At 37.3% G+C, this 9,838-nt stretch overlaps 1 protein-coding gene across 1 annotated transcript; it reads left to right on the top strand.

The window, feature by feature from the left end:
• The first annotated feature begins 1,133 nt into the window (after window positions 1-1,133).
• LOC109170389 lies at window positions 1,134-8,877 on the top strand. The gene is made up of 23 exons (XM_019319482.1): window positions 1,134-1,403; window positions 1,544-1,608; window positions 1,843-2,490; window positions 2,729-2,961; window positions 3,072-3,143; window positions 3,229-3,363; window positions 3,447-3,574; window positions 3,655-3,960; window positions 4,180-4,267; window positions 4,360-4,465; window positions 4,565-4,678; window positions 4,978-5,141; window positions 5,267-5,387; window positions 5,470-5,694; window positions 5,789-5,979; window positions 6,065-6,232; window positions 6,319-6,424; window positions 6,821-6,958; window positions 7,097-7,261; window positions 7,344-7,544; window positions 7,624-7,818; window positions 7,907-7,978; window positions 8,497-8,877. Exons 2-23 carry the CDS (start codon window positions 1,561-1,563, stop codon window positions 8,647-8,649), a joined length of 3,777 nt encoding a protein of 1,258 aa, XP_019175027.1. The 5' UTR covers window positions 1,134-1,403; window positions 1,544-1,560; the 3' UTR covers window positions 8,650-8,877.
• Window positions 8,878-9,838: the final 961 nt, after the last annotated feature.

Here is a 9,838-nt window from a genome sequence, read left to right as displayed (position 1 = left end):
AATGCATAGAAAAAAAAAACATGAGAAAAACTATATTGAAACAACAACGTGATTTTTTTAGACGTTGTTATAATGTAGTCTTGTTATGTCGCTTGACCACAAGATGTTTGGTTTCATTCTTTTCGTCTCTAAGGGCTCGTTTGGTTCGCGAAAAATATTTTAAGGGAAGTGGAATTGGAATTTCATGGAAAAAAAATTACTAGGAAAATGAATTTCATTGTTTGGTTGGTGGAAAAAGAATTACTGGGAATATTAATTTTATTGTTTGGTTAAATTTGAAATTGTAAGGAATAATGAGTATAAAGATCTAAATGCCCCTACAAATTAATAAAAATAATATAATTAAAAAAGAAAGTAAGGGTAAAATAGACAATCTATTCACTTTTTCTTCCCATCTTCCATAGAAAAACAAAATCATTGGTTCAACCAAGGATTTTGTTTTCCTCAAATTTGAGGAATTTATTTTCAAATGGAAAATGAATTCAATGAACCAAACACTAGAAAATAACATTTTCCTTCACTTTAAGAAAAATGGAAGGAAAGCCTCTCCGAGAGAGCATTGGGGTCTTTGCACACAAGGAACCCCCGCTCATACATTACCGTCGGTGACACTCGATCCTTAATCATTTTTCTTAAATTTCACCCCTATGACCAGTTGAGCTGCCCATGCAGGGATGATTTTTTTTTTTTTTTAAAGTTTAATTTTATAAAAAGAAAATGGACGAGGAAGTCTTGCTCAGCAAGGCAACGATGGACGGTGAATGACACAATTGCCCATATTTTGAAAACTGAAACAAACAAAAGTGCAGATTTATGGGCCCCAGGACAGCATGTGACTGATACCTACGGAGAGAGAGAAAGTGAGCCCCACTTCTAACGTTCGACTTATTTTCTTTTTTCATTTAAAAAAAAAAATTATTTCTGTTGAGTCACCACAAACAAACCACCACCCCCATCCTCCGTCCCCACGTCCACTGCCCACCGCCACGTCGACCACCATTTTTTACGCTCTATTAAATTCCTCACTAATTCTTCTGAAATAAACAAAGACAAAAACAAAACCAGTTTTATTCAAGATTTTGCAGAAATTCTTTCATTTTCTTGATTTCTTCTTCTTTTTTTGATTACTTGATTTCTTGATTTTCTTCCCCAGCTCAGAACCACCATTAGTAACCTTAAATAGCTAAATCCCATTCCTTAATCCGACATTATTAAGGAATACACACTGTTCTCATTCCTCTTCTTTTGTCCCATGAGGGATTATGCGCAGTAGAGAGAGTGAGAGAGTGAGCAGTGTAGTTGAAGTTCTTACCATTATAATCCGGCTTTAGAAACTAATTTTAGTGTTCTTTCCATACTTGGTCTTCTCGCTTCTGGAAACACTTTCTTTCTCTCTCATTCTGGTAATGCCCATGCCTCCTTTTATTATCCCTCTGTAGATTTTATTATATTTTGGTCTGTATTGTATATGCGTTTGGTGTTTGTGTAATGCTGCACTGCAAATCTGCAATTATCTCTTTTTGATGTTATTGGCTGTTTGCAGAGAGGAGATCAAGGAAGATGTTTACAGAGGGCTTGGACAGTAACGCCCTCAAATGGGTTCGAGAGGTCATCTTTTGCTCTTCCTCTTTCATTTTAATTTTCTAATCGTCCTTGACTAGATTCCAAATAGATTTTTACCTAATTCGTGAATTTCAAACTTCAAATTGCGAGTCAAGTACTGGAGTTTTTATACAATGTTCTTCATAAATGATTATTGTCGTATCTAGTTTGACATTTTGGGGTTTGAATGGTTTGATAGTTGGTTAGTAAGGAGAATTGAAATTGGGGTTGGAATTGCAGGGTTCTGGTAATAATCATAAGAATGAAGTTCATTATACTCCAATGTCGACTCATAGAGCCAGCAGGATTGATACTCTCACTGGTCTTAGAAGTGGAGGCAGAAGTGCTGGGCTTCCGCCTTCTAAGTTCCAGAGCGGTAACTTGTCGGGGGTGATCCCGGTGTCTAGAGTCATTCATTGCGATTCAGACGACAACGGGACAGCCTCTGAGAATGACATGTGCACAGATTCAGATTCAGAGGTTTACCGGGGAAGATACTCGCTGGATTCGTCTCCCCAGGACGAGAGACTCCCGGGCAGGGGCCCAGCTCAGAGATACTATAATTATGCACAAAGGCGTGTGCCACAGTATGGGAGCGAGAGTGCATTCTCTGATGATGTTGATGTTAATTCGTCCAGGGAGACAATTGGGAGAGGGATTGGCCATGTAGCGGAAAGGGCAGTTAGGGGAGCTAGTAGGTTCCCCGAGAGAAACGGTGCTTACACGGAGGAGGAGGAGGAGGAGTCTGATTCGGCAGCGAGTTCGGAATTCTCCACCACACAAGTCGGGACCAATAGTGGAACTGTTCTAAGGTCAGCAACTAATGCATCTGAAGGTTATTCATCCAGTGTTCCCTCAAAATCAAATAGGGGGAGTTTGACTCAGAAGGTACTTTGTGATTGCGCTTCATTCCTTAGATTACTAAGTAATAAATGCATACATACATTATATATGTTTGTAATAAATGCATATTTATATTCCAGTTTTGATATACATCCACATAGCTAGTTGTTGTGATTGTATGTTAATATAAATGGGAACTTATCATCTTTATCGTGGCATGATCAGTTTGAGAATATGGGATTTTTAACTGATATATAGACTTGCTAAGCAAATGTGATTTCAGGATATGGTTGCTGGAAGTTTGAGGAAAGTTTCTTTTGATGAAGAAATCCCCAGTGCGCCTCCCATTTGTGGTTCTGCTGGGGAAATCAAACAAGATAACGACGAGGTTCCAGCCTGTGGAGCTACTTGTAAATCATCTGCAGTGGATGCAAATGGTTCCTCAGCAGATGCGAATATTTCAGCCAGCATTCACAAGCAGGAGAATGTTACGAATCTTTCTGGTTCACCTCTGAGGTTTTTACTTTTTACCATCATGTCTATAAACCAATTAGGCCTTAATAAGTAAATTGGAAAAAGAATTTTTAGTATTATATGTTAAAATTTCTTCTTTTTCTGTTTTGCAGGGCTACTGTTGGTGTGGAAAATGGTGGACCTTCAGGTTCCCATCCCACTCGGCTGCCAACGTTTCATGTCAGGTAATTCTATTTTAAACTTTAGAGACTAAAATGCATACGCTCTTCGTATTGTTACCTATTCTGAAACCTTTTTCTCCAATCCCAGTGCACTGGGCCCTTGGCACCGTATTATTGCATATGATGCATGTGTACGGCTTTGTCTTCATGCGTGGGCCAGAGGTTGTATGGAAGCTCCAATGTTTCTGGAGAACGAGTGTGCTTTGTTACGGGAAGCTTTTAGGCAAGTTTTGTTCTCTCAGTTGATGCATTTTCAAAATGTTTCATCATTTTTCCTGTTGTATAAAAGGGTTACTTGGTTGACAGTTTGCAACAGGTCCTACTACAATCAGAGGAGGACCTGATGGCAAAGCGTTCATCAGAAAGGACCGAGACTGCAATTGAGGGGGCTGCTCCAAAGTCTAAGCAATTGGCTGGAAAGATGAAGGTGCAAGGTAATGCTTGCCATTAACTTTCTTTATTCCAGTATTTAGATTATTTAAAAGGGTCTCCTAACACTCTGCTCGTTTTACAGTTAAGAGAGTGAAAATGGTTGTTGACCCGCCTACTGGATGTAGTTTTTCATCCTTGAAAGCCCCAAATTTAAAGATGGACTGTGTAAAGCAACGCCTATATAGTCTGCGATTATCTATCTCTTCTGGATGGCGAGCACTTTGCAAGGTCCGGTTTGCTCCTCAAGCTCCTAGAAATGGTTCTTTTTCACGCCAAAGCTTGGCATACATGCAAGCAAGTACTCAATACATAAAACAAGTTTCTGGGCTCCTGAAAATAGGAGTCACATCTCTGCGCAGCAGTCCATCATCTTATGATTCTGTGCAAGGTATGTAAACTTTTTAATAATCTTACATAGCAATTTACAGATGTATTGTTTTTTGGTACAATATTTACATGTCAAGCCTCTTCTGATGTGATTTATTAACTATAGCCATATATTTTTTATGAATTAATTAAAAGGTGTACCAATTGGGTTATCTCCTGAAGATATACCACTGCTCTATGCTAAAAGGAATCTTATTCAAGTAACTTTTCATTTGATCAGAGTCATACTCTTGCTTACTGCGACTAAAAAGTTCCAGAGAAGAGGATGCAGTTAGAATGCAGCCTGGATCTAGTGAAACCCACATATTGTATGCTATCTTGCGAACCTTGATGTCTTTTTTGTTTTGTTTGATGAATCATGTCCTCTTTTAATTTGAACCTGCTTTAATCTACTGAACAGCTTTCCAGATAGCCTAGCAGATGATCTAATTGTTGAAGTTTATGATTCCAAAGGCCAACATTATGGTCGTGTCCTTGCTCAAGTGGCTACAATTGCTGAGGAACCGGTATTTATTATTCTTATTTTTTTTTTTCCTTCTATGGAGATTGGATTTTCTTTTTGGAAACTGATAATTCTTGATACTCACACTGGATAATGATTGCAGGGTGAGAAACTACGGTGGTGGTCCCTATACCATGAGCCAGAACACGAGCTAGTTGGAAAAGTGCAATTGTTTATAAACTACTCAACAATTATGGATGAAAATAGCAATCTCAAGGTGAATGTTCCTTGCTCAAGATAAGTTCTATGTGGAATGTAGAGAAGAAAAAAGAACCACAATAAAATATGATGCATTGAATGTAAAAGCAAATCTATAATGACAGATCTGCTGAAATGTTTGAGTCTCTATTATTATTATTATTATTATTCCTTTTCTTGAAATGGTGATACATTCCTGAAGGGATATCCATTTCATCTCATGGTTTAATTTTTCCTCCCCCTCAAGATGTAATACTAAAAAGATCAATACGCTAATTTCTTATTGCGAGTTTTGACACATCTTTGTTCTTGTTCCAGTGTGGCTCAGTTGCAGAAACTGTGGCATATGACTTAGTGTTAGAAGTTGCCATGAAGATTCAGCATTTCCAACAAAGAAAATTATTACTGCATGGCCCGTGGAAGTGGTTGCTCTCTGAATTTGCTTCATATTATGGGGTTTCTGATACATATACCAGGCTAAGGTAAAAGATACATGCAATAAGGCTCTTTAAGATGCTAGTTGAGCAAGTTATCTGCTTCCCATACCTACCAATTTTATATTATACTCCGTAGTTGCTAAGCTAGAGGAACTGCTGTGTCATCACAGGTACCTCTCATATGTTATGGATGTAGCAACCCCGACAGCCGATTGTCTAACGCTGGTGTATGAACTGTTGTTGCCAGTAATGATGAAAGGCAATTCCAGGAGCACTCTAAGCCATCAAGAGGTAAGGCTTCAAATCAATAAATAGGTGTTTATCCTGGTGAATACTGTTATTATCAATAAATAACATTCTTTTGGTATTCCAGAATCGCATCTTGGGAGAAATCGAGGATCAGTTAGAACAGATATTTGCATTAGTTTTTGAAAACTACAAATTGTTGGATGAGTTGGCACCGTCAGGGTTAATGGACATTTTCAGACCTGCTACAGGGGTGGCACCACCTGCGTTGGAGCCTGCTGTTAAGCTATATTCACTTCTTCATGATATTTTATCTCCAGAGGTCCAAAATAAGCTTTATAGCCACTTCCAGGTTCGAAAGGGGTGCATTGTTGTGATATAGAGTCTAGATATTTGCTTATTATTTTCAATGTTTATTGACAAGAAATTTTTGCACACACATGCAGGCAGCTGCCAAGAAAAGATCGAGAAGGCATTTAACTGATACTGATGAATATGTTAGTGGTAATAATGAAGCAACTTTGATGGACGCAGTGACTGTTTCTACAGCTTATCAGAGAATGAAATCCCTGTGTACCAACATTAGAAATGAAATTTTTACAGATATAGAGATCCACAATCAAAATATACTTCCCAGGTATACCTTATTTTGTGAATATGCCGTTTTTCACTCATAGATAATGCAACTCACGAGCTTTTGGCTTCATTCTTGAATTTTGCAGTTTTATAGATCTTCCAAACCTGTCTTCTGCTATATATAGTGCCGAACTTTGTAGTAGGTTGCGTGCATTCCTCATTGCATGCCCTCCAACAGGCCCATCACCTCATGTAACCGCACTTGTGATTGCAACATCGGATTTTCAGAGGGACCTTGCCAACTGGAATATAAAGTATTTTCTTTCCCCCTCATGAATGCACTTCTCGCAATTAGTTTACCCGCTTTAATTTATACTGACTTAGTAAATAATTCTTCCAGGCCAGTCAAAGGAGGTGTTGATGCAAAGGAATTGTTCCATTTGTATATTATGCTCTGGATTCAGGATAGACGACTTGCTTTGCTTGAATCATGCAAGCTAGACAAGGTATTATATTCAACACTATCTTGCTGATACTTTATGTTTGTGACATTTTGCAATGAGGCTTTAGAACTTATTTTGACGAAGTGCTTGTTTGGCCTAGCTTGAGCTTTATGAAAAAAGAGGCTTTTCAAAAAGCATCAACTTTTGGATCTTTTTAAAGAAGGGACCTTTGCCTCTTAGCCTTTTTTCTCTTTTTAGTGTTTGGCCTAGCTTATGCTTTTTTTGGAGTATTAAGCTCCAAAATAAATTGCCCCAAACAAGCACTTGGAGATAAGGAACTAAAACTTCACAAGATTGAATCCAATCAATTAACTAGTCTAACCCATAGCCTTATAAACCCATATATATTCTTTCTTATCTTTTAAATGTGGGACTCTTAACAAGCAACATGTATTGCAGGTGAAGTGGTCAGGAGTTCGCACGCAGCACTCAACAACCCCGTTTATTGATGAAATGTATGATAGACTGAAAGATACTCTAAACGATTATGAGGTCATCATTTCACGCTGGCCTGAGTACTCATCTTTCTTGGAGAGTGTATGTCTTGACGGAGACCTCGTTCTTCTTAAGCTATTTCTACTGCACTATATCTTTAATACAGTCTGTGTATAAGTTTTGTCATTATTCATCACTGCATCTTGACTTGTATATTCTCCTTTTCTTTTAATTAAATAGGCTGTTGCTGATATCGAGAAGGCAATTTTGGAGGCTCTAGAGAAGCAGTATGCAGATGTCTTGTCGCCACTGAAGGAGAATTTGGGACCTAAGAAGTTTGGACTCAATAAATATGTCCAAAGACTTGCCAAAAGATCAGTATGCCATTATGTAGTGCCAGATGATGTAAGCACTTCTTCAATTTTGTTCAAAACGCATATTTTTAAAAAAATATATATATATAAAATCATCTTTCTTTCATTTCCAGCTTGGCATACTTTTGAATTCCATGAAGCGCATGCTTGACATACTGCGCCCAAAAATAGAGCAGCAATTTAAGTCTTGGGGGTCGTATATTCCTGAGGGGGGAAACACTGCCCCGGGAGAACGTCTCAGCGAGGTGACTGTTATGCTTAGGTCCAAGTTCAAAAATTATTTACAAGCGGTCGTTGACAAGCTTGCAGAAAATGTAAGTAGTATTTACAAATCATATTGAAACCTTCTTCTATGAAGACCATTTGTTCATTTCTTGCCTTTCTCTGATTTAGATGAAGGCACAGGGAAGCACGAGGCTAAAGAAGATATTGTGTGATACTAAGGATGCCTTGACGGAATCAGATGTGAGAAGCAAGATGCAGCCATTGAAGGACCAGTTAACAAGTACGATAAATCATCTGTATACCATCTTAGGTCCTACTGTCTTTGTAGCACTTTGCCGCGGCTATTGGGATAAGATGGGACAGGTAAACTCATCTGCCTTTATTACTATTGATAATCGTGCACATGTTCACCAAAACTTGCAACTTAGTTCTTGTTTATACATCTCTGCAGGATGTTCTCAGTTTCCTGGAGAGCAGGAAAGAGAATCGAGCTTGGTATAAGAACTCGCGCATTGCTGTCTCTGTGAGTGGCCAATCAATCTCTCATAGAGTCATACATCCATTTCCTTATGTGTTGAAACTACAATCAATTGGGGTCAACCCCAACCCCAACCAACAAGTTCGACTCTCAGCGAGAGCGGCTTGTTGTTATTGACCTTCTTGGTTTGAGCCAGTCTCCTATGGACAACCTAGGCTGGTTTACCACTTGTGGTGTTCTTTTGCGGGCTAGGATAGTGGTTGCGGGTTTTCCTCGCCACTCAAAAAAAAGAAACTACAGTCAATTGGGGTCAACCCCAACTTACAAGTTCGACTCTCAGCGAGAGCGGCTTATTGTTAATGACCTTCTTGGTTTGAGCCAGTCTCCTATTGATAACCTAGGCTGGTTTACTCCCTTGTGGTGTTCTTTTGCCGGCTAGGATAGTGGCTGCAGGTTTTCCTCGTCACTAAAAAAAGAAGAGAAAAAAAAAAAAGAAACTACAATCAACTAGCAAATCCCTATTGTATTCTCATTGTGATATTTTTGGCCTTTGGTTCTTGCAGATTCTGGATGATACATTTGCCTCACAGATGCAGCAGCATTTAGGACATTCACTTCAAGAAAAGGACCTGGAGCCTCCAAGGTCCATTCTTGAAGTGAGATCAATGCTTTGTAGAGATGGATCTGCTAACAAGGGCCCAAACTACTATTACTAAAATGCCATTTTTTGTGTACATATCTTACAAAATGATAGGAAAACTATTTCTCTTTCCCCATAATACTTTGGGGTGGGGGTTGAATTTTTTGATCAGGACCTTAGCTTCCATACATAAATTGCTAGTTTTTGTTATAGAAGCACTTCTGCATGCTGATTGAGGAAACCTAATGTTGTATGCTGACTACATTCTTATAAAGCTATTATGCATTTTGCATTCATATTTTCATGTATTTTGCAATAAGATTTCATGTTCGATTTCTAAAGAAAATGGCCTATTTACCTTATTAATTTTACCTTATTAATACAAACTTTAATGTATGCTGTTGAGGAAATCACACCCTAATGTATGTCGATTAATGAAACATGTGATCTTACCAAAAGAAAAACACAAAATTTTGTCTTATACAAGATTAATTGAAAGAAATAATGGTGTTTAAACTTTTTTTTGATTAAAGTTTGTATTTAATGATATGTTTGAAGGTGTTTTATATTATTTGATTATTTGTAAATGAGTATATATTATTACAAACTAATTATATAAAATATGGTAGATGATAGAAAAATAGGGGTGTAAAAAAATTAAATAAAAAAAATTCGATTCGTGATTCGAATTCAAATATTTCGAATTCGAATACGTTTTTTGATTCGAATATTTTTCGAATACAAATACGAATTAGAGTGTATTCGATTCGAATAGTATTCGAATATTTTATGTTATTTAAATATAAATTTTTATTACATTTTATCTTAATTTATTAGTAAATTTTGTAAAAAATTAAATTAGGCATTTCGAATTCGAATATTTGAGTCGAATCGAATATATTCGAATAAACTGATCGAATCGAATACGAATCAAATTTTAGATTCGAATATTAAACGAATACGAATACGAATATTTGAATATATAGTCGAATTCGAATCGAATACTGAGATATTTGACTCGATTCGATTGGTTTACACCTATAGAAAAATTACAAATTGTATGAAAGTGATAAAAAAAAAGTGTAAATTGCAAAAAAAAGGAAAAGAAAAAGCAAAAGAAAAAAAAAAAAAAAAAAAAAGAAGACGAGAAGAAAAACAAGTTTACTAATTAATCTGGGAGAACTTGACCTTTGGCCCCACGCGAAATCTATTAGGGGTCGTTTGGTTCACGGAATGTCAGATTACCTTAGGGAATGTTAGATTGT

This window comes from Ipomoea nil, unplaced genomic scaffold (genome assembly GCF_001879475.1).
Source record: "Ipomoea nil cultivar Tokyo-kokei standard unplaced genomic scaffold, Asagao_1.1 scaffold3321, whole genome shotgun sequence".
NCBI classification, from domain to species: Eukaryota; Viridiplantae; Streptophyta; class Magnoliopsida; order Solanales; family Convolvulaceae; genus Ipomoea; species Ipomoea nil.
Note: the sequence above shows the minus strand (reverse complement) of the source record. Positions and strands in the feature narration are given on the sequence as shown.

What these genes read in the sequence shown, in the direction of transcription:
- LOC109170389 (XM_019319482.1), top strand. Translation starts at nt 1,561, where the DNA reads ATGTTTACAGAGGGCTTGGACAGTAACGCCCTCAAATGGGTTCGAGAG. An exon ending in AATCAAAATATACTTCCCAG is followed by an intron (nt 5,980 to 6,064) that starts GTATACCTTATT and finishes TGAATTTTGCAG; the next exon opens with TTTTATAGATCTTCCAAACC. An exon ending in AATCATGCAAGCTAGACAAG is followed by an intron (nt 6,425 to 6,820) that starts GTATTATATTCA and finishes CATGTATTGCAG; the next exon opens with GTGAAGTGGTCAGGAGTTCG.